The sequence below is a fragment of the Plecotus auritus genome (assembly GCF_963455305.1).
Source record: "Plecotus auritus genome assembly, chromosome: 10".
NCBI classification, from domain to species: Eukaryota; Metazoa; Chordata; class Mammalia; order Chiroptera; family Vespertilionidae; genus Plecotus; species Plecotus auritus.
In genome coordinates this window covers 48,256,382-48,280,589 of record NC_137785.1, presented here as the reverse complement: position 1 = coordinate 48,280,589, position 24,208 = coordinate 48,256,382, and the positions used below count along the sequence as shown (strand labels likewise).

Here is a 24,208-nt window from a genome sequence, read left to right as displayed (position 1 = left end):
GATGAGGGGAATGGCCTCCTTCTCAGCCTGGAATGAGCTGGGCCCAGTCTGGGCCTTGGGTTTTCTGGGGACGTTGGGGACAGCGCTGTCCATCACGGCTTTCTGGGAGCGCCCAGTGCGCGTGCGCAGCTCTGGTCTGGTCTGGGGCCCAAAGGGGGTCCCAGGCTCTGCTGGGCGGCGCGGAAGGCGCCGGCAGCGGCTGCGGCCGGGGCCGTGGCCTTGGTACCAGGGGCCAGCTGCTCGCCGCCGGGTGGGACTCGCCTTGGAGACCCGCCCCTTTTGTCTGGATCTCGCCCCCTGGCCCTACCGCGGCGGGCTGCCACCTCCTGTGAGTGGGACGAGCAGGTGACTCGGGAGTGCTGTGGTCGCTCACAGCGCGAATCCGAGCCGGGGAAGGTTTTGGGTAGGCGGATTGAAGGAATAGGTTGCGGGACCTGGGGGAGGGCTGCACTGGAGAATTTCCAGAGCTGAGAGTGGGACGGAAGGAGCCGGGGAGCCTGAGTACGGACGGGACGCCCGGGACAGGACCTCAGAGTCCAGACCTGGCTTGGGGGTATCAGATCCGGGATTGGGGAGAGCGCGTCCCACGTGCCTGTGACGCGGGGGCGGCCGGTAGGCGGCGGCGGCGACGCGGGGCCGGCTGCCGCGCGGTGCCGGGAGGGCGACTAGGCAGGCGGCAGGATGCTGCGCGCAGCGCTGCCGCTGCTAGGGCTGCCCCTGGTGGGGGCGGCAGCGACCGAAGAACCCACCCAGGAGCCAGGGTCTCCGGGCGAGCCTCTCCCAGGGTTGGTGCTCTTCCGCTGGCAGTGGCACGAAGTGGAGGCCCCCTACCTGGTAGCCCTGTGGATCCTGGTGGCCAGCCTGGCCAAAATCGGTGAGTGCGTATGTTCGAGTGCCGGCTGGCAGCGGACCCGCCCCCAACCCCTAGTTCCCAAATCAGGGCCGGCTTCTTGCACAGTGCTGGGACTTGGGTTGTGATTCCACAATCCGGGCTCTCACAGTTGCTGCGTTGCCTCTTGAGGGTTTCCCTCCTCCCCTTCTCCTCGCGTGGGAGCTCTGAGGATTTGCCTTTTCCAGGGGTTGCCCTAGCTCTCTACGTCCCCACCCCTAGACTCCTTTGCCCTCTCTGCTCCCCTCTTTCCCTTGCAATAAGCCCTTAGGTCTCGCTTCTCCACCAATCCCCAGCCACCCAGAAACCCGTGGCAGTGGTGAGGACGTGATGGGACATTGAGGGGATGGTGTTCTTGCGGAAACCCCAGGCATCCTGGTCCTGAAGAACAGTTTTCCCTGGAGAAGAGGTCCAAGTGTCCCACTCTTTCGGGATACTAAACTGTCACTTTTCCTCTAGTCCCCTAAAGATATCTCCTTCTTGTGCCTAGCTGTAGGACTCCACCCGAGCCCTTCAAGTTCAGGTCTGCAGTCTCTTCCCACTTCAGGGCATAAGAAACTTCCATTCATTGGGGCCTTACTCTGTGCTGCCAGCACTAGATGCTTTCATACACCCGACCTCCTTCAGTCTACACAACACTGAAGGTTATGCTTCAGAATCCTTTCCTGGAATAGTGCAGCTTTTCCTAGCCTCTGTCCCCTCCTCCCTACTTCTGAGCAGCCAGTGGTCCCTCCTCCCACCAGAGACCCTCCTCCCTTACCCTGTTGTTCAGACTCTGCTGTGGGGGTGACTAATTATAGCTGTGTTGCTACTCACTCCCCATCTATGCTGGTACAGTCTGTACTCCAATCTCACCAGTACATGTAGGAATCACATAGACTTGAATTTGCCCCCTCCTCCCCCAGGGACACTGTTGAGAGGAGGGAGGCTGAGCAGGAACTGAAGAACTCTCCACTCTGCTGTGGCAGCCCATTGATAATGGAAAATGGGGCTTTAAATGCTGTCAGGGAGCCTAGTTCTGTCAGAGAACAGGCTTTGGTGATGGGTATTGAATTGCTGGGGTTGATGCATGCTCTGGAGATGAGAATGGAATAGGGTTCCTAGAGGGGAAGAGAGGGAGGAACCAAAGGTAGTCTGTAGAAGATCTATGACTGAACTTAGCTTAGGGCCTGGCAGCAAGGAGAGCAAGGCGAGAGGAGCCTCAGATTTGGGAGCCAAGAATTGGGTTTGCTGAGAAGTTTGTGAGGTGTAGGAGAGTTCCTGTCTTACTTAGGCGTATAGCAATGACTGTAGTTTCCCCCATAAATCACAGAATCATAGTGCTTTTCCTAGATTGGATGACACCTCCTCTGGAGGTAGAAGAGAGCCTCCTTTGCATCAGTTAAAAAAAAAAAAAAAAGCAAGGAGGAGAAAGATAGGCAGAATGTCAGAATGTTCTGGGATACCCTCCTCCAGCTTCATTGCTAGTAGATCCCCTCCCTCACCCCTTTTATTCAACAAATCTTTTAAAAAATATGCTTTATTGATTTTTTTTTTTTTTTGTAGAGAGAGGAAGGGAGAGGGATGGATAGAGAGATAGAAACATCAATGAGAGAGGAACATCATCCATCAGCTGCCTCCTGCACGCCCCCTACTGGGGATTGAGCTTGCAACCCTAGCATGTGCCCTGACCAGAACTGAAACAGTGACCTCTTGGTTCCTGGGTTGATGTTCAATACCTGAGCCACACCGGCCAGGCTCAACAAATCTTTATGTAGATCCCACTATGTGCCAGGCACTGTCCTAGGTCCTTTGCGGGAGGGGCTTCAAAAGGGCACTGTCTTGGCATTGAATCTCACACAGGCTAACATGGAGGCCTACCCCACTACCCACCACCCCAAGGGATTGCATGGACAGAGGTGTTCATTCATGGCCTCAGGGACCAACAGAAAGCCGGAAGAACTTATTTTAGAGGCAAAGGTAGAAGTGGAAATGATGTTAGAAACCCATTTCATACCACCTTCTCTTTTCCTAGAGACAGATCTGTTATTATTTTGCCCCAGAGTCATATTTAATTAACATTTGAGAACCAGCTATTTATCCAACATCCTACTAGGCACATTCCCACTATATCATTTTATCCTCACCCCGTGTAATGGGTATTTCCCATATTATAGGAGAAGAAATTGAAGTTCAGATAAATTAAATAATATGCTTGAGATCACACAATTAGAAAGTGATAGATACAGAAGAATTGGAGATCTTCTGATTGTTAAACCCAATACTTTTTAAAGTACTGAGTCCTTGGTGAGCCTTTTAATGAAAAGCACATTGGACTAGCATAGTGCTCCTAGGAGGTATAATATTCATTAAGGTCTAGTTAGGGAGACAGGACACAGTAATATAATAATAGGTAACATTTATTGAGTACTTACTATAAAGCACTGGACCAAGTTCTTTTGAGTAGATTGTCTTATTTAAACCTCACAACAGGCCGAAACCGGTTTGGCTCAGTGGATAGAGCGTCGGCCTGCGGACTGAAAGGTCCCGGGTTCGATTCCGGTCAAGGGCATGTACCTTGGTTGCGGGCACATCCTCAGTGGGAGGTGTGCAGGAGGCAGCTGATCGATGTTTCTCTCTCATTGATGTTTCTAGCTCTCTATCCCTCTCCCTTCCTCTCTGTGAAATATCAATAAAAAAATATATTTAAAAAAAATAAAATAAACCTCACAACACTTCTATGAGATCACTACTGTTTTTATTCCCATTTTATTCTTGAGAAAACTGAGTCATAGAAGTGAAGTTATTTGCTCCAAAGTCACAGAACTAGTAAATACAGGAGCCAGGCTTTGGACCCAAGCAGCCTGGCTCCAGAGGCCCTGATTTTTACACCTATGTTATACATAGAAGTATATTGAGTAGCATTTGCTGAGGTTCAAATAATGGTGATGAATGAGGGAAATCAGAGAAAGGCGAGGTCCCCTGAATATGAAGTAGAGAGGAGGGGGAATTTCTGAAAATGGAAAAAGCAAGCAATGGTCTAGGTTACCATGGTAGGAGCACCAAGAAATAGACAACTTTGTAGCCCTGGAAGGTTGGAGATTCTAGAAGTCCTGCATTTCTTTTCTCCTTCCTTGGTCCCAGGGCCAGGGGTCCTGACCTTGGATAACCTTCTAAGACTGGGAGGTTATAGGCCAGTATGTGTGTGTGTGTGTGTGTGTGTGTGTGTGTGTGTGTGTGTTCTGTGAGCTGAAACTTCTGGCCCTCTTCTTGCATTGCAGTGTTTCACTTGTCTCGGAAGGTGACGTCTGTGGTCCCTGAGAGCTGCCTGCTGATTTTACTGGGACTGGTGCTTGGAGGCATTGTCTTGGCTGTGGCCAAGAAAGCTGAGTACCAGCTGGAACCAGGCACCTTCTTCCTTTTCCTTCTGCCTCCTATCGTGCTAGACTCAGGCTATTTCATGCCAAGCCGGCTGCTCTTTGACAACTTAGGTGCCATCCTCACCTATGCCGTGGTGGGCACACTCTGGAATGCCTTTACAACAGGTGCTGCCCTCTGGGGCCTGCAGCAGGCTGGACTTGTGGGTGAGTGACTCTAAGACCTGAGCTGGCAGAGGGAGGTTTTGCCAGACTCATCACCGAACTCTTTTCTCCTCCAGCTTTGGAGATCCCATGTTGGCAAGAGCCATACCGGAGAGCTCCATCTTGGGTCCCTCCCACCTGGAGTGTAAGGCATTGCTCCAGATGGGCCCTCAAGCCTTCATTTAGGTCTTTGCCAGTTGAATCTGGGCTCCTACAACATGACAGATAATCAGGGACCTGACTCCCAGCTGTGTGTGGGCTGCCATGGCTGGGAAGCCTGTGTCTCCTACCCTGCTGCCTCCTACCCTGTTACCATTCTGCCACTTGCCAGCCCTGTTCCCCTGAGGCACAGCTCACCATTTCTTTGAGGGCCTACCATCCTGACTCATTTTATTATTTTTAATAAATACATAGTATACATCCACAAAATGCAAGATACTACACTGGGTGTTCTCTTTACTTATCCCACTGACTCATTATAGCAGCCCTGTTGAGGTATATTTTATCCCATTTAATGGATGAAGAAATAGAGGCCCTTAAACTTATTCAATATCAGGTCCAAGATTAGCAGGAGAGATCCATTTTACTGAGGCTCTTTACATTCAGGCTGCTGTGACCTGCTCCCTTCCTCATTTCTTGCCCTCCCCCCCAATTCATTCAATTCTGAATGTTCGTTAATTGAGCCTTCTTCCAAGGTGCAAGGAAAAGTTTGCAATTTTCACTTGAGGACTCCAACCTGGTTTTTCTAAAGGGTCAGTGAACTCCCTGAGCTGTAAGGAAGGGAGGACATGAGACCATGATATTAACAGTAATCCTAATAATAGGGTACTTTTAATGCATTAGGCACTGGCTAAATGAAGAACTTCGTGGGGAAAATACTGTTGTTATTCCCAATAGATACATGAGGAAACTGAGGCTCACAGAGACTTGACATGTTCAAGTCTCACCTGTGGTGCTTTTCATATTCAGCCCTCAGAGATGGATAGCCTCTCCCACTCCTGCTGAGAACTGGGAGGGTCACAGCCCTTAGGCTGAGAACCACAGGTGTGGGAGAAAGCACGCTCTTTTGTTCTCCCTAATAAAGCCAGTCAGCAGCCAGTTTCCACCTGCTGGTGGTTATGATTACTGCTGCTGCAGTGTTTATTGTCAGTGCCACTTCAGCTTTTCAGGTTACATAGAGCTTTCTTAGCCCGTCTCCTAGGTTGATTTTTGCAGCAGTCTTGTGAGGTAGGCACAGGAGGAGGCATGGCTAAGAGGTCATGTGACAACGACAGTGCCAACATCGCAGAGCTGGTGAGTGGCAAAACCAGGCCTTAGGCTTAAGTCTCTTGATTAGCAGGCTGATGCTCTCTGTCATCCCAGGTCCTCTCTGGGTGTCCTTGTTTTAACACTGGGGTGGAGTTTGGGCTTGTCACAGGGAATGCAGTAGGAGACTCAGTACGTCACCAATTACTGTCCCCCCTCTGTCCCTTGAAAGCCCCTAGAGTGCAGGCTGGCTTGCTGGACTTCCTGCTGTTTGGGAGCCTCATCTCAGCAGTGGACCCCGTGGCTGTGCTGGCTGTCTTTGAGGAGGTGCATGTCAACGAGACTCTCTTTATCATCGTCTTTGGCGAGTCCTTGCTCAATGATGCAGTCACCGTGGTGAGAGTGCTCAGCTGGCTGCCATTCCTGATCCCAGGCCCTCCCGCTCTGACTAGTTGGGTATATGAGCAGGCTCAGACCCGCCCCCAACCCCAGATCCTCTGGGGAAAAAATATAGTCTTAGCGCTCACCTTCTCCCAGCAGTCCCAACTGCTGCCTTCCCCTTGTTCCTTACTCTCCTTTTCTCATTCAGGTGCTGTACAAGGTCTGCAACTCCTTTGTGGAGATGGGCTCTGCCAATGTGCAGGCCACTGACTACTTGAAGGGAGTCGGTCAGTATCTCCCCACTTTCAGCTGGCACTGCAGGTCTGCCTCCCCTGGGTTGCTGCATTCCTGTCCCCACTGCATCAGGGCAGAGGAGGCTTTTCAGGCCGCCTCATTCCCTTCCCTCCTTTAAGGAGAAATGGGCCCTGAGAACCTAAGAAGGAGGGTCTTTTTGGGATCCTGCTCCCCGGGGAGTGCAGTGGGCATCCTCCTCCACTCCCTGCCAGGCAGAAGTCTTGTCAGCCTGGGTCTGGTCCAGGGGTCATGCTGACAACCCACTCCTCCCCCAGCCTCCCTGTTTGTGGTCAGTCTGGGCGGGGCAGCCGTGGGCTTAGTCTTTGCCTTCCTCCTGGCCCTGACTACACGCTTCACCAAGCGGGTCCGCATCATCGAGCCACTGCTGGTCTTCCTCCTCGCCTATGCAGCTTACCTCACTGCTGAAATGGCCTCCCTCTCCGCCATTCTTGCGTGAGTCCTGGGGAACTTGCAGGCAGGCGGCGGGGAGGGGGCACTGGAGATGGTTGGCCCTTACATGGACAGATGGAGGGCCCTGAGGAGTCCATCCGTTCCCCTCAGCCCCTGTGGTAGTGGGAGCCTCAAACTCCCCTTGGGAGACAATAAACCTCAGGTAACGTTCCAGGATCTGTGTCCAGAACTTTCCTGGGGATCCCAAAATCCAATCTTCCTCGCCTGAAGTGCTCTGTGGGGTGTGGGCTGAGGTGGAATTGGCTTCAAGGCCTGGTGCCACTGGCTAGGGTGGCCACAGCAGTCCCCTAGGTGCCTCAGAAAGTGTGCTATTCAGAGTATGTTTCTCCTACCTACCCCTTTAAGAGGCACTGAGCAGGAAGCCTGGAGATATGAACCCTTATCCTAGGACCACCTCTAGCTATTCTTGGATGGTCTCCATGCCTCCTGGCCGGGAGAGTGTGACATCCTGTGATGGGCCACACCCTCTCCTGTAGCATGTTCAGACCCCAGAACTGTGCTTCCTGCAACCCCTTCTCACTTGCCTTGTCTCTCCATTCTTCTCCCAGGGTGACTATGTGTGGCCTGGGCTGTAAGAAGTATGTGGAGGCCAACATCTCCCATAAGTCACGCACAACTGTCAAATACACAATGAAGACTCTAGCCAGCTGCGCTGAGACGGTCATCTTCATGCTGCTTGGCATCTCAGCTGTGGACTCTTCTAAGTGGGCCTGGGACTCCGGGCTGGTGCTGGGCACTCTCTTCTTCATCCTGTTCTTCCGAGCCCTGGGTATTGCATTCCCACTCTCCTTCCTGCCCCTGCCCCAGCTTATCTCCCAATCTGAGTCCACATCCTTGTCAATTCCTAAGCCTTCCCTTGTTGCTATCCCCTCCCAGCCCCTGTCAGACCTTAGCTCAGATACTTGGTGCCATCCACTGCCAGTGCGCTCCACTCCCAATCCCCTGCTCCTACTGGCCTCCCTCCTGCTGTAGGTGTAGTCCTGCAGACGTGGGTGCTGAATCAGTTCCGGCTGGTCCCTCTGGACAAGATTGACCAGGTGGTGATGTCCTATGGGGGCCTGCGGGGGGCTGTGGCCTTCGCTCTCGTCATCCTACTGGACAAGACCAAGGTTCCTGCCAAGGACTACTTTGTGGCCACTACTATTGTGGTGGTCTTCTTCACAGTCATCGTGCAGGTGGGAGAGTCCACAAGATTGGTTGGGAGAGGGCGTGGCAGGGCCTGGGGGAGGCTTGGAGCCCTTGGGATAGGGGCTCTTCTTCCTGTTGGGGGTACAAGGGCCTTCCTTCCCAGACCTTGAATGGATTGAGGTCAGGATACAGAAGCTGAAGCCTAATTATGGGGAGAGAAACACATCAGGGAACTAGGTAGGGCAGGGCTCACCTGCTGCCTGTCTGTAGGGCCTGACCATCAAGCCACTGGTCAAGTGGCTGAAAGTGAAGAGGAGTGAGCATCACAAACCTACCCTGAACCAAGAGCTGCATGAGCACGTGGGTACCAGAACCCCATCCCTCTACCTGTCCCTCTCTCCCTTTTCCTATTTTGAGCAGAGTCCTGATCCAGTCCCCCTACCCACCCCCCTTCTAGACTTTTGACCACATTCTGGCTGCAGTGGAGGACGTTGTGGGGCACCATGGCTATCACTACTGGAGGGACAGGTGAGGGAGCTGCCCCGAGGCTCCTTCAGCAGCAGCAGCCCCACCAGCCAGGGCAGCATGGGGGATGTGCCACACTCCTGAAAAGGGACACAGCGGGCTCAGGCTGGGTGACCTCTGCCTGAACCCCTTCAGTGGCATCCCAGTACTGTCAGGATAAGACAAGGCCCCCCAGTGAGGCCTGCCTGGCCCTGCATGGTCTGGCACCTGCTGGACTCCACCTCATTGTGCTCTGTTCTGTCTTTGACCATCTGCCTGTTAATTACATGGATCCTGGTTCAGAACTTCAGGACCCACCATGTTCCTCCCACCCTGGCCACTGGGACGTTTACACATGTAGTTCTCTCTGCTAGAACATTTCCTCGCCTCCCTTTCACCTGCTTAATCTCTGCTCATCCTTCAGATATCACCACAGCCATCAAGTCCGTAGGGAGGCTGTCCCTGGCCTCTCTGCTAGGACAAATCCTTATCACTCTCAGTAATTATTCTTTGTAGTTCTCGTCACGGTTGCAGTTTTACAGTTATTTGTACTAACTTCAGTTAGTGGCAGGCTTTCCCATAACACAATAACTTCCATAAGGGCAATGACTAGCTTCAAGATTTTTCCTGACTGAGGCCCATATGAAGAGAGCCAGGCCAGCACTGGTAGTGTCCCTGCCCCATTTGAGGAAGGGCCAGGTGGCCGGGCCATGGGAATGGCACTCAGGGCCGGGCCTGGCATCCTCCGTAGGTGGGAGCAGTTTGACAAGAAGTACCTGAGTCAGCTGCTGATGCGGCGGTCAGCCTACCGCATCCGGGACCAGATCTGGGATGTATACTACAGACTCAACATCCGGGATGCCATCAGCTTTGTGGACCAGGTGGGTCTGCAACCTGTGGTGGGTGAGCAGGTGGAAGGCAAGGCAGGAAGGGGTGACTGACAGCAGACAGGCCCTGAGCAGGAAGTCAGGAATTGCTAGCAGACTCAATGGTCTTGTGGCGTGGCAGCTGCAGGAACCAGCCTGGCCTGATGCTGACATTCAGAGTCTGGCAGACAGCAGAGAAAGATGGGAATCAGCTAAACTCTGGTTGATAGTTCAACCCTATCTCATCTCAAATGTGGTTCAGTTCTTATCACTAGGCTTGTGACCTTGGGTAAGTCACTTACACTCTCTGAGCCTCAGTTTCCTCAACTGTAAGAAAGTGGAAATAAGAGTGCCCATGCCACAGAGTTTTGAGGATTCATTAGGTAAAGTTGAACCTTGACCATCAAAAGAACAGAATGTGTTAACTATTGTTATTTTTGTTGTTGCCCTCTGACACATTCAATCTGATTGTCCTCTGACCTTTGTCTTGGTCCCTCCAGGGAGGCCACGTCTTATCCTCCACTGGGCTCACTCTGCCCTCTATGCCCAGCCGAAATTCTGTGGCAGAGACCTCTGTCACCAACCTGCTGTAAGTCCTTGAGCCTGTTTCCCCTTCCTCAAGCTCCTCTCCCTTGGGCCCTCTCTCTGAATCACTTCTGGGAAAGTTTGTGAGCACCTCTGCTTCTGCCCTTCCCCTGACCTGTGCCTCCTGGCCCTTCCCCAGCATGTGTGTTCCCTGCTTCTTGCAGGAGGGAGAGTGGCAGTGGAGCGTGTCTGGATCTGCAGGTGATTGACACAGTACGTAGTGGCCGGGACCGTGAGGATGCTGTGATGCACCATCTGCTCTGTGGAGGCCTCTACAAGCCGCGCCGCAGGGTGAGGGCAGCCAGAGAGTAAGAGTGCTGAGGGGGTGAGGGGGATCTGAGGAGGCCATGATCGCAGGCTCAAGAGGTGGTGGGCACCAGCTGTGGGGGGTTATAGATGCCCAATTGAAGAGTGGGGGCTTCATCTTGTCAGTAATAACTTTCAGCTTTTCTTTTCTGAGTAAGGGCTGGTCTGATACAAGCACTGTTTAAAGATGTCTTCTCTGGTAGCAGAATGCAGATCAAATAGGAGGGGGTGAGTTGAAAGGCTGTGTGAGCCAGTTGAGAGGCTGAGTGAGTTAGTCAGGAGGCTGGAGTGCAACACTGGATTAGAGCTGGGTGGTGGGAAGGGGAAGGAGCATAGGACTGGGTGATTGGCCCTGGAGGGGAGAGAAGGAGATCGAGAACAGAGGGCTTGATGGAGTCAGTCACAGACAAGCTGGAGTGCTGAAAAAGCCTGTGGGACCGGCTTGGCATGGGGAAGGCAGACACTATTTTAGGTAACAGTGAGTTAGCCGGGTGCAGGTTGTTTGTAAAGTTTGGGGGCTAGAAAGGCCCATCCCCATCCTGGAGGGAACCTATCACAGCCCCACAAGGGGGCAGCAAGCCATTACCTTGAACTTTCCTGAAATGGGGAGCCAGCTGTTACCATTTCTGGCAGTTTTAACAGTCAAGGCTGTTTCTGTCATTGAGACAGAATTGGCCTCCTTTTAACTTGCTCCCACTGGTCCTGATTTAACTCCCCGCAGCTCTGCGGAATATATTTTCAAAGGTTTCAAGGCAGTTCCCTTCCACAGGCCTTCTGCCCTGAGGCCAGAATTTCTTCTTCCTGCTGTGTCTTCTCTGGTCATAGAAACAGGCCTACACTGGAAGGTGCAATTCTAGCTGCCATTAGCTGTGGCAGGGCATGGAGCCTCTCTTACCTTTCTAGTTCTAGAACTTGCCATTCTCTTCTTGTAGCCCAGAATCTCTTCAGCTTTGGCTCACCACCCTGCGGCCCCATATTGTCCTTACAATCAGACAATCCCCCAGTGTCTTCTTCAGTTAATGGGAGTTTAACCCTATCTCATCTAATTTATTTTGTTTAATATATATATATATATATATATATATATATATATATATATATATATTTTAGAAAGGAAGGGAGAGGGAGAGACATGGAAACATCAATAATGAGAGAGAATCATTGATTGGCTGCCTCTTGCACACCCCTGTCTACTGGGGATGAAGCCTTGACCAGGCACGCCCTCTCTGCCTGTCTGTAGGGACCAAGCCAATGCTCAACCACTGAGCCATGCCTGCTGGGCTTGTTTACTGTTTTCTAATGGAAAATTTCACTCATCCACAAAACTAGAGAGAATAAAATAACTCATTTATCTATTACCCATCTCCAGTAATTATCAATGCATAATTTAATCTTATATTCTGGACCCCCACACCCCATCCACACTTTATCACAAAGCAAATTCCATATATCATATCATATCATATCATATCATATCATATCATATCATATACCATCTCTAAATATTTCAGTATGTATCTAGGTGCAAGAACTCTCTTAAAAAACACACAACATACTACCATTATCACTTATAACAGTTAACAATAATTCCTTCTCACATCAAATATCCAGTGTTCCTAAATATCTTTTTCCAGATGGTTTGTTTAAATCAGGATCCAAATAAAGTCCACACATTGCATTTGGTAAATTTGTCTCTTTATTTAAAAAAAATCTATAATATTTCCTTCTCCCTCCTTTTATCTCCTTGTTATTTATTGATTGAAGAAACTAGATACTTTGTCTCAGAGAATTTTCCATTTTACAGATTTTGCTGATTATATTTCAGTGATGGTTTTTAACTTGTTCCTCCCTCCTCTATGCTTCCTGGTAGTTAAGTCTAGAAGTGTGGTCATATTCCAGGAACATTCAATAAGTATGCTATGTGTTTCTTACTGTGTCACATCAGGATGTACATGATGATTGGTTGTCTATGGATATGTGTGTGTGTAAGATTGGTTAGTGGGGTCTGTCCAACCTGTTCTTGCGTAATTAAAAAAAAAAAACTGGAGTAAGATTGTACTTATCCCTGTTAAATGTCATCTTATTTGATTTAGCCCATCATTCCATCGTTTGGATGCCATGTCTGCCACCAAATATCCGCTCAGATTCACATCATATGAAAATTTGCTAACCTGTTAACTCTGTATTCATCCAAGTTAACATAAAAATGTTGAACATGATAGAGCTGAGGACAGAACTCTGTGGCATCCTACTAAAGACTTTTCTCCAAACTGACATGGATCAAGCATTTTTGGGGTATGGTTACTCAACCAGTTCTGAATCCACTTAGTTATACCATAATACATAATTCCTTGTGTTCTCCACAGAAATATCATCAAGGAGAGACAGGAGTGTCTAGTATGCAGTTAGAAATCTAAGATTATAGTTTAAGAGAGAGATAAGGGCTGGAGATAGATTTGGAAGAATTCTTTATCACAGGTTTCCTCACCTGGCTACATCAGCATCCCCTGGGGAGCTTACTGGAATACACATTCCTGACTTCACCTCCTACAGATTCTGATTCTGTAGTATGAAATGCAAAAAAGAAACTGTGTGTTTACATTTAAAAAAATATATTTTTATTGATTTCAGAGAGGAAGGGAGAGAGAAATAGAAACATCAATGATGAAAATATTTGATTGGCTGCCTCTTGCATACCCCTACTGGGGATCGAGCCTGCAACCCAGGCATGTGCCCTGACCAGGAATCGAACCATGACCTCCTGGTTCAATCGAACCTCAATCACTGAGCCATACCTGCCAGGCAAGGATCTCTGTTTAATACCTCCCCCTGGTGATTCAAAGCTGCTAGTCTGATGGCTGGTGTTTGGGAACCACAGATCTTTATCACTGGGCTAACTGAAGCTGAAAGAATGGATACCTTTGCTGGGGAGAGTATTTAGAAGGGAGAGAGGAAGGCCAAGGACAACACTGTGAGGAATGCACATGGAAGAAAAGAAGGGGGAGCCAGCAAAGGAGGAGAGAGAAGGAACCCTTGGAGTAGCAGCTGGTGTCCTGGACGCCTGGGGCAGAAGTGGGACTGGATGCTGCACAGAGGTCAGGCCAGTGCTTAACTAGGGGCCATGGCACTGGTGACCAGGTAGAAGGTAGCACCGGGGAGTTGCAGACCCTGAAGTAGTATTTCTGGGAATAATGGGTATGAGGGAGAGTGTCAAAGTATAAAAGTCTGGCAGCAAATGGGAAGCAGTGGAGTCAATGGAAAGGTTTTTTTCAAGGAGGTAAATGGGCAGTGGTGAAGGAGGGATAGAAGAAGCAGGAGAGGGAGAAATAGGAGTAGGGAACTGATGGAGGCAGCAAGGAGTGAGCTGAGCAAAGCAGAGGCTGGGTTGGAGATCGAGGACTCCTCCCTTTACCTCCCGAGAGAGGGGCAACTCTGGGTGAGTATGTAGAGGAGGGCAGATGGGAGACATGCAGGGAGCTCTTAGAATTGGTTCAGGGAAGCAGGAAATGTGAGGTATAGGAAAGGGGAAGACTGGGAATGGGAGGCAAGGCAAGATGATCTGGAATGGTGGAAGTACTTGGGAGATTACCACTAGATAATGAAAAGACTGCCGGAGCCAAGGGCGGAGATGGAGGCAGTCTTAGGCGAGTGTGTAGTAGGTTTTTATGAGAAAGAGTTGGAAGGAGCAGTTGATGGGATTAGTCCTGAATTGGGCACAGGTGGTTGTTGTATTGAGAGGGTTTGGGGTGTCAGGAGAGAGAGATAGGGGAGTTCCAAGTGCTGCCCGAGGTATCATGGAGGTGGTTGTAGGAATGGCTAGCTTGAGAGTTCCACCTGGAGAGAGAATCCTGTGTAGCCAGAAGGGGGCGTGTGGACCAGGCAAGTGGACAGGTTCATAACTGGAGGTGCAAAGAAAGAAGTATCCCCCATGGTCTCATAGTAACCCCCTGCTTCTGGTCACTTTAAATCAGAGAGAATTGGGGAAGGGCATTAGTGGAGAGGGGAAACCAGACTTGGGGGAATAGGTTTTGGGGTAAAGGAAAACTTCCCCAGTGAACTGAAGATACAGACTGGCTGGATTCCTATTATATTTTTGTTTTGTTCTTGAAAATCTGGGCTGGCAGGGCCTATGGTGCCCATGGGGCTGTGGCCTGGGATTCCTGTGGGAGGCCAAGGCACCCAGCCTTATGGCAGGTTGGGGCTGTCATTGCCAGTACAAAGCCAGCTGCAGCCGCCATTTCATCTTGGAGGACACGCAGGAGCGGCAGGACAAGGAGGTCTTCCAACAGAACATGAAGCGGCGGCTGGAGTCCTTCAAGTCCACCAAGCACAACATCTGCTTCGCCAAGAGCAAGCCACGACCCCGCAAGGCTGGCTGCAAGAAGGCACGTGCTTTCTTTGGGACCTCTGTTTGGGGCTGGAGACTGACGGCATGCAGTTTTGAGCCCCCCAAGTGCTGGAGTCCAGCCCAGGGAGACCCTTAGTTGGATAATACTCAGGGACTTAGTGGCAGCAGCAGTCTGGGTTCCCTTTTGCATTTTCCTGGAGCCCCCAAAGGGCAAGGTGAGGCCTTCAGAGGGAGATCAGCCTCTTGGCCATGCAGTCACCTGCTGGGAGGCAGCAGGACTTCCTACCAGAAATGAAATGAGCAGGAGAAAGGCAGATTCCTTGGAGGGGGCAACTCCATAAGCCCCTAATTCAGCCCAGACTGGGGTATGGGTTACTCAGACTCCACACTTGCCTGGGGGCCCAAGGATGGTAGAATCACTGGGATTGACACAGATTCCATCCCCTGCTGTGTCAGGAAGACAACAGGGTTGGGGTTGGAGCCAGGACCAGAGGCTTAGGGTTTTTTCTTGCTTCTTAGAAGAATGGTGTGGCTAACACTGCAGCTACAAATGGGAAATCTCCTGGAGACCTGGGCTTTCGGGACACAGGCAAGCAGGGAGTGGGGGGAGGGGGAGGCTGAGGATGGGAGGGGTAGGGAAAGGGCAGGGACCCATCAGCCAGAATCCCGGAAGATCTACTCTGTGCTGTATTCAGTGCCAGAGCTGGGGTGCTTCCCCTCAGGGACTAGATGGACACACTTGATTTTAAAGCTGGATGTGTTCAAAGCAGTTATTAGACAACTAGAAGCCTGGTGCATGCATTTGTGCACCGGCGGGGTCCCTCAGCCTGGCCTGTGGGGATCAGGCTGAAACCGGCTCTGACATCCCCCGAGAGGTCCCAGATTCCGAGAGGGTGAAGGCCAGGCTGAGGGACCCCAACAGTGCATGATCGGGGCCAGGGAAGGACTGTGGGAGGGCTCCAGGGCGTGTCCGGCCCTGGCTTGCCCAGTCCCCGATCGGGGTGAACAGGGTAGTCTTGCTCAGTCCCGATTGGGCCAATCTGGGCTGGCAGGCTGGGGAGGGACCATGGGAGGTTGGCTGGCCAGGGAGAGACCTCGGGAGTGCTCTGCTCCAGGGTGTGTCTGGCCTGTCTCGCCCAGTTCCGAATGGCCTGGACCCCAGCAGCAAGCTAACCTACCGGCTGGAGCATTTGCGCCCGCCCCCCCCGCCCGGGTCGGTGCGTATCATAGTGACTGGTTGAACAAATGGTCGGACACTTAGCATATTAGACTTTTATTATATAGGATTTGTGACAGGAGGTGTCTGATAGCTAACTACAAGTTACAGGCCCTGAGGACGTGGAAAAGGTGTCATGGAGAAGGGGAGAGCTTGGTCTGAGCCTTGAAGGATGGGGAGACCCTGGGGCCCAGTGTCCCATCTGCAAAACCAGGATGAGCTGAACATTGATGGGCCTTCCAGCTCTCCAAATGCTCATGTTTTTTTCTTTTAAATATGTTTTTATTGATTTTTAGATAGAGAGGAAGGGAGAGGGAGAGAAAGATAGGAATTGAACCTGGGACCTCTTGGTACATGGGATGATGCTCAACCCACTGAGCAATACCAGCCAGGTCAAATGCTCATGTTTTCAATTGATGGGATCTGGGGCTGAGAGGATACAATGGGAAAGCTAGAAAGTGTGACTTCCCTGATGGCTTCCTCTGAGGACTCTGATTGCCCAGTTTGCCTCCTTGGGATCTGTAGCTCCACTTCCCTTCCTTGCAAGCACCCAACCCCCAGGCCAGTGCTGAAGCAGCCAGAGGAGAAGCAGGTGCCTCTGCCAGCTGTGGGCTCTGCTTGGGTGGAGAAGGAACTGGCTTGTGCAGTACCAAGAGGCAGCTGCTGGGCTGGCCATCCCGACTCAGCTCTTGTCCCTATCCAGCTGCTGTGATCTTAACTGTGGAGTCTGAGGAGGAGGAAGAGGAGAGCGACAGTTCTGAGACAGAGAAGGACGACGAGGGGATCATCTTTGTGGCTCGGGCCACCAGTGAGGTTCTGCAAGAGGGCAAGGTCTCAGGTAATGGCTTCCTCCCTGCCTCACTCTCCTCTGGAGCAAGGTGGAGCTGTGCAGTTGGCTTCTCCCTTTTCACTCACGGTCTCTACTCCAGACAACTCCCTTTCCCCATTCACTCACTTATTCACCAACCAGCATTTACTGAGCATCGCCTTTGTATCACACACCTGACGTACATGATTTGATTCAACCCTCCCAACGACCAAGAAGGGGAAACAGCTCAGAGAACCAGAACTTGGGACTTGTCCAGTATCCCACAGCAGGTCCAGAACTTGACTCCAAAGCCCACAGCCTTTTCACTACCACGCTGCCTCCCTTTATAGTCTGGGGAGGAACATGAGGTGACAAGCTAATATCTGGCCCTGTTGTGACCCATGCTCAGCACACCTGCCCTCAGGTAGAGCCCCTGTTGAGGGTGGCAGCCTTTCTAGAGGTAGAAGCCCGAATTCATAGAAATGGGATTACTGTGGCTAAATAACACTATTTACTTTTTTCCGTATGTGGAGAACGAACCCACTCATAAATATCACTGCTAGTTGACTCAAGCACCCTCAAGTGTCTTTAAAAGTTTTTTTTTGTAGACAATTTCAAAATATACATTAGATAGAATGGTAAAATGAACTCCCATTGATCTGTTACCCAGCTTCAAGAATTATCTACTTCTAACCAATCTTACTTCATCTATACCAGTGGTCAGCAAACTCATTAGTCAACAGAGCAGCAAACCACGGCTTACGAGCCGCATTTTGCCAACCACTGATCTATACCATCATTATTCACTGAGTTCTTTTTAAAACATATATATATATTGATTTCATAGAGAGGAAGGGAGAAGGGGGAAGAGATAGAAACGTCAATGATGAGAGAGAATCATTGATCAACTGTCTCCTGCATGCCCCACACTGGGGATCAAGCCTGCAACCTGGGCATGTGCCCTGACCAGGAATCGAACTATGACCTCCTGGTTCATGGGTTGATGCTCAACCACTGAGCCACACTGGATGGGCTCAATGGGTTCTTTTGAAGCAAATCCAATATATCACTTCATCAGTAAACACTCCAACATGTATCTCTAAAAGATGAGGATTCTTCTTTAAAGATACAACCATAATACAATTATAAAATTTTAAATCGTGGTTGTCAAATATCCAGTTAATGTTCAAATTTCCCTGATTGTTTTAATATTTGTTTTTTTACAGATTTCTTCAAATAAAAATCCAGACAAGGCCCACATACTGCATTTAGTCCAAAAGCCTTTTTTAACCGTTAGCAATGTATCTCAAGGGGGTGGTAGTGGAGAGATTTTTGCCTTTAGAAGACATTTAGCAATGTCTGGAGACATTTTGGGTTGTGATGACTGGAGGAGTGTACTTGCATTGAGTGGGTAGAGGCCAGGGGTGGTGCTAAACATTCTACAATGCACAGGCCAGCCCCCACAACAGAGAAGGATCTCTGCCAACACGTCAATGATGTCAAGTTTTTATAGGTTCCCCCAAACCTCTGCCACCTACTTTTTCCCCCTTGCAATGTATTTATTCAAATAACCTGGTTATTTTGTTCCATAGTCTTTCCTTGTCAGGATTTTGCTAATTGCATCCCAAAAATGTCATTTAGTGTGTTTCACTGTTCCTTATATTTCCTTTACTTATTTTTATTGGTAAAAATCTTTAAAAACAAAAGGAATTATTCCATTCAATGAGTGGTTCCTGGCCACCCTTTGACCCCTCCTTCCTGTATGTTCTCCAGCAACTTCTCTAACTTTGTGTAGACTCTGTGTCATTTTCTTAGCTATCTTATATTTCCTCTAAACTGGTAATTACATCTAGATCAGATTTCAGTTTTAAGTTTTTGGTAAAAATATTTTATAGGTGGTAATGGTGTACTTCCTATTGCAACACATCTGGAAGCCCATACCATCCAGTTGTCTTTTTGTGAAGTTAACATTGACCACTGGGTTCAGATGCTGTTACCCTGAACCCGCCATTATCAAGTTCCCCGTCAGCTTTTCATCGACTGGTCTTAGCAGCCACTGATGATCATGACCAGATCCAACATTTCACAGGGGGTTGCACAATGGTGATATTCTACATTTATTTTTTTGGGGTCTGCATTATTAAGACCTCTCATCAATTACTCAATTATTTTGAGATATAGTTCATACAGGAAAGAATGGATAAATGCTTGATTTGTTCCCTTTTGTTTATCAGTTTTCAGACCACAAGTTAGTTCCCTAGTGTCCAAAGGTGAACACTGAAAGTTTTTATTTCATTGTGGTTGTTAATATTTCAGGTCTCTCCAGGGAGGCAGTTTTATTTTCAATCACAGTATCAGTACATTTTATAATATACTCAATCTAGTCTAGTTTATTGGGCTGCTCAGGACTTTATCAATGAGCAGACACATACTGATCTGCAAGGCATTGTGCTTGACATTGGTCAGAGACTTCTCTTTCCCAGGTTTCCTCTTTCAGAACCTCAGACTTCCTGTCCTACAGGGGCCGAGCCTTCCATCCTGGCTGCCAGCATTCTGGCATTTTCAGCTCATGTCCTCTGTGCTCTGGCACTTTCTTTTTTGGCACGGCTTTAGTCTGCTATTAGGTTTGTATGAGCTCACACTCCTGGGCTCTGCCCCACCAGAGGGCTGTGGTGGGTGCTCAGACAGGGCTCCCAGCAGCAAAGCCTTTGGGTGGAGACTTGAGATCTTCCTCACCCTTGCTGCCATCTCACCCTGGGATGGGGCTTGGCAGGATGTAGTTCCTGAGACTGCAAGTCGGGTGAGAGCTGACTACCGATGGGGCTTTTCTCCTGCCTGGCTCATTGCTTTAGTTACTTTCATATTTCTTTTTTTTTTTAAAATATATTTTATTGATTTTTTTACAGAGAGGAAGGGAGAGGGATAGAGAGTTAGAAACATCGATGAGAGAGAAACATCGATGAGCTGCCTCCTGCACAACCCCTACTGGGGATGTGCACGCAACCAAGGTACATGCCCTTGACCGGAATCGAACCTGGGACCTTTCAGTCCGCAGGCCGACGCTCTATCCACGAGCCAAACCGGTTAGGGCTACTTTCATATTTTAAAGGGTATTTGTTGAGCAACTACTATGTGCCCAGCCCTGTGCTAGATGCCTGGGATACAGTGGAGAGCAAAACCAGCTGTGGAGCTTCCCTTCAGCAAGGCATTCATCAAATAATCACACAAATGGATGTAACATGGCAACTGTGGAATGAATTTATTTATGAGTCTAACTTGAGAATTCCATTGTGTTGGTACTGAGTGTGTGTGTACTCTCTGTTTCCAGGGAGCCTTGAGGTGTGTCCGAGTCCACGTATCATCCCCCCGTCTCCAACCTGTGCAGAGAAGGAGCTACCCTGGAAGAGTGGGCAGGGGGACCTGGTGGTCTATGTATCCTCGGAAACCACCAAGATTGTGCCCGTGGACATGCAGATGGGCTGGAACCAGAGCATCTCATCCCTGGAGAGCCTGGCATCCCCGTCCTGCACCCAGGCCCCAACTATGACGCGTCTGCCTCCCTGCCCGCTGGCTGCTGAAGAGCCTCAGGCCCCTCTTGACCCGCGCCCTAGCTTTGCCTTTCCCCCGAGCCTGGCCAAGGCTGGCCGCTCTCGCAGTGAGAGCAGTGCTGACATCCCCCGGCAACAGGAGCTGCAGCCCCTCATGCAACATGAGGACCAGTCGCATCTTAGCCCAGGCACTGCCAGCTCTCACTGGTGCATCCAGTTCAACAGAGGAGGCCGGCTGTAGCCCAGGGACTCGAGGGGGAGCAGGAGACTGGAGTCCCTGTGGGAAGTCCCCGCACAAAGGAGCCCACTCAGCCTGACACGGGGTCAGAGGGGCCTGGACTGAAGTAGCAACTGGGCTCCTTAAGGGCAGGTCAGAAGGGTCTCCTGGGCTGGTCCTTAAAGGGGCCCTTTTCACCACCACCACTGCTTCTAACTCCTGCCACCTCCCCTTTTAGTGAGACCCTAACCCTGGCTCAAGACCCAGTCCAGAGCTAGGGACTGGGCCCAGAGACTTGGATTGCTGATGTCCCTTCCCCAGAGGGTCTTCCTGGGGTCACTTTAGGCAGTTTCCTGCCCCCAGTGCAAGGGCATCATTCCTCAGCCGACACTGGCCTTTCCTGCCCTCCATCCCCTCCGTAGCTCCAGCTCAAGGACAGTGGCAATGAGGTTCCTCAAGGGCTGGTCCTTAGAGGGCTTAGGTTGGAGGTGGAGCAGGTTTCAACCTCGGGCTTTGCTGCCCTGTTATGTCAGCTACCTATAACCAAATTTTTTAGGGCATTGGGAATCCATCTTCACTTCTTTATCTCCTTCCGTTTGCTGCCAGTTATTGGGGTGATAGCTCCTCCTTTTCCATGACTAGGGCCACAGAGCTGGGCCAGGCTTCAGGTCAGGGCTGCTTTTTAGCCAGGGTCACTCTGAGGCTCTGCTGCTCTGTGTCCAACTCTGGACCTTTCAGGTCCTTGGATCTGGTTTCCTAAGGAAGGGAGACAGTGACTACCTTGACATTTCCCAAACAGTAATGGAGCCAGGGCCACTGCTCCACTGCTCTGGGGGCTGACAGGGTGGCAGGTGACTTTCCTGGGGTTAGCACCTGCCCTGTGTTTTATACCTTGAACCGAAGCTACATTAAACATCCCTCAGATGGATGGGTGTCCCGTGTCCAAGTGTCTGGGGGTCTAGGGGCTTGGGGTGACAACAAGGGCATTTAGTGAGGGAAATGGAAACTTCCAACCACCTGCCCCAGGGCCTCTGGGACAGAGATTGGAGGGGGATCCTGGGAAGGACTGCTAGGCCCTCTGGCCTTCCCTCCCTCCTCTCCTGGACCTTCCCAATATTGACCCCTTTCAGGGGCCTGCAGCAGCAGTCCAAGACCACTATGGGCACAGGGGCACAGAACTGGGAGTCCACAAAATGGTGAAGGCCAGCAGGAGAAGAGACCCCAGAGGTCAGGTGCCCTGGTGTCCAAAGATGCCGCTACCACACGACGAATGAGCCTTCCTTGAAAACGTGAAGGCAGGTGCAGGACAAATGAACAGAAGTGCTCTGCACATGGTGGGTGGGAGGGCAACCTCAAGGAGCTGGCTACTGTGAGTGTTTATGATGCAAATCGGGTAGTGTGGGCTCCAGAAACATCTAGGGATAGAAATTCCTGGTAACAGCAGTTCCAGATTCAATTTCCTTAAAGGGGAATTGTGTCTGAAGGACTTTTAAAGATTACATCTATCTTGCTCTGGTCAGTGTGGCTCAGTTGGTTGAGTGTTGTTCTGTGCACCAAAAGGTCCCGGTTTGATTCTGGGTCACATACCCAGGTTGCAGGTTCCATTCCTGGTTGGGATGCATGAGGAAGCAACTGATTGCTGTTTCTCACATTGGTGTTTCTCTCTCTCTCTCCTTCTCCTTTCCCCTCTCTCTAAAATCAATAAAAAACATTAAACAATACATCTATCTTTACTAAGATATAACATGCATACCTTAAAATCCACCCATTTACAATGTACAGTACAGAGATTTTTAATATATTGAGTTGTGCAACACCACAATCTAAGTTTAGAACATTTTCATCATTCCCAAAAGTTACTTCTTATCCCTGGCTCAGCCCTAGGTAATCACTAACCCACTTTCTGTCTCTAAAGATCTGAAGGACTTGACATACTGCCAAGGTTACAAATTGAGTCACTTTTTCTGTTAGGCATGGGGAAAGTGGGAAGAAAAGAGTGATGTAAGCTTTGCACTCAAGTTGTTTACAGATGGCAGTGGTAAGCCCTAGCAGTTAACAGTCCCAGCTGCCATTCACCAGGTATGGCATCAGTGTTTTCATCTCTAAAATGGGATAACAATCATACTTATTTCATAAGGTTGCTGTCAGGATTCAATGGTAAAAATAAGAAGAATCTAGTACAGAGCCTGGCCCACGGGGATCACAAATGTTGGTCATTATTGGTCTTATACTATAAGGCAAAGAGCCCTGACAGAAGGAGGAGGTCTGAGTAGGCTCTGGGAGTGTGTGTGTGTGTGTGTGTGTGTGTGTGTGTGTGTGTGTGTGTGTGTAGAGGCTCAGACAATACAGGCAAAGTTGGGTGGGTGCATTCTAGGTAGAAAGAGCAGCATGAACAAAGGATGCCTAGAGCACACCCAGCAAAAATCAAGAAGCAGTGGGTGATGTGGTTGGGAGAAACCAGCCAGGGACCCAAGTCTTGGGTAGGCAGACTCTGCTGATGTATTTTTTTTTTTTTTTTTTTTTTTTTGCAGATGGCTACCTGCTGAGTTTTGGGGGTCTTCCAGAGAGAGCTGGCCTGGGAGAATTTTGATCTGGGAGTGGTGTGGGCACTGATGTGCTTTAGGAAGCTCAAATGTAGCTGAGCCAGATGGCAGATGTGTGACATCCCAGGATGGGGTGGTAGAGGAAAGGCTAGAGAAGACCTGTTGGGAGGCTACATCCCAGGGACGTGAAGGGGCTGGCACTGGAGAGGACAGGCAGCCATCCTCAGACTTTAGTGTCAGAATCATTGAGGAGCTTATCAACCATGCAGATTCCCAGGCCTACCAGAAAGGTCCTATGGTGTAGGGGCGAGGGTACAAGGGGGTTCCTGGGCCTGGTGCTGGGTAACTAAGAACAGGGACTGCCAGCTGAAACCGGTTTGGCTCAGTGGATAGAGCGTCGGCCTGCAGACTGAAGGGTCCCAGGTTCGATTCCGGTCAAGGGCATGTACCTTGGTTGCGGGCACATCCCCAGTGGGAGGTGTGCAGGAGGCAGCTGATCGAAGTTTCTCTCTCATCGATGTTTCTAGCTCTCTATCCCTCTCCCTTCCTCTCTGTAAAATATCAATAAAATACATTAAAAAAAAAAAAAAAAGAACAGGGACTGCTAGGCGGATAGGGTTGGTCAGAGGCAAGGGGACTGGGGGAAAAAAGCAGGTGAGCACAGGCCGGGGAAACAGGCATCTGGAATGCAGGAGAGTGAGCAAGTCAAGAGCTCATCTACGGGTTACCACCTGACTGGGCAGAACAGCAGGAATGGCCTTCAGTGCCACCTGAGCTGTATCCAGGCCTTGAAGGAGGAAGGATTTTGACCTGGGGAGATGGGTGTGGGCATTCCAGGTAGAGAAGAGGTAACCAAGACTTGTAATTAGAACCGTTTTGCAGGCCAGTATAGGACCTGGACAAGGAAGGCTCGGATGATGCCTCTGGATGGCCTTGAATGCCACACTAAGGAAATTGGAGTTTATTTAGGTCAAAGGTGAGAGAGGTCTAGAAGGTTAGGGGTATATGTCACTCTCACTATCTGGGGCAGTATTGAAGAGCGTATGTAAATTTGGGATGGAGTAAGGTTAATGAGTACAGGTCTCTTATCACTAGGTCCACTGAGGCACAGGGCATTTTATTTTTGATTTATTTATATTGGCAAGAAATGGGAGGATGAGAGAAAGTGAGGGAAGGCTGGGAAAAGGGCAGGGGAGGGAAGCCCATTCCCATTTTATGATCTCAGCGGAAAAGGCTGCTGTGAGTATATTCTGCCAGGAGAGCCACAGAGATGGGCCCCATGAGTCACTGCTCAGTCCT

The 24,208-nt window shown here is 50.1% G+C and overlaps 1 protein-coding gene across 6 annotated transcripts; it reads left to right on the top strand.

The window, feature by feature from the left end:
• The first annotated feature begins 469 nt into the window (after nucleotides 1–469).
• SLC9A5 (solute carrier family 9 member A5) lies at nucleotides 470–23,466 on the top strand. Of its 6 annotated transcripts, XR_013959207.1 has the most exons (17): nucleotides 470–874; nucleotides 4,150–4,452; nucleotides 5,927–6,090; nucleotides 6,284–6,362; nucleotides 6,645–6,822; nucleotides 7,389–7,609; nucleotides 7,813–8,015; nucleotides 8,239–8,328; nucleotides 8,426–8,496; nucleotides 9,224–9,353; nucleotides 9,839–9,927; nucleotides 10,088–10,214; nucleotides 14,444–14,614; nucleotides 15,097–15,166; nucleotides 16,497–16,631; nucleotides 19,930–20,519; nucleotides 21,497–23,466. XR_013959207.1 is itself a non-coding variant. In XM_080644750.1 (16 exons), exons 1-16 carry the CDS (start codon nucleotides 682–684, stop codon nucleotides 20,388–20,390), a joined length of 2,550 nt encoding a protein of 849 aa, XP_080500876.1. In that variant the 5' UTR covers nucleotides 470–681; the 3' UTR covers nucleotides 20,391–23,466. The 6 variants fall into 6 exon arrangements, 5 of the variants coding, with proteins under 5 accessions (XP_080500876.1, XP_080500875.1, XP_080500874.1 ...); XM_080644750.1 differs by having other exon boundaries at nucleotides 6,780–6,822; nucleotides 19,930–23,466; XM_080644749.1 differs by having other exon boundaries at nucleotides 15,100–15,166; nucleotides 19,930–23,466.
• The last annotated feature ends 742 nt before the right edge of the window (nucleotides 23,467–24,208 follow it).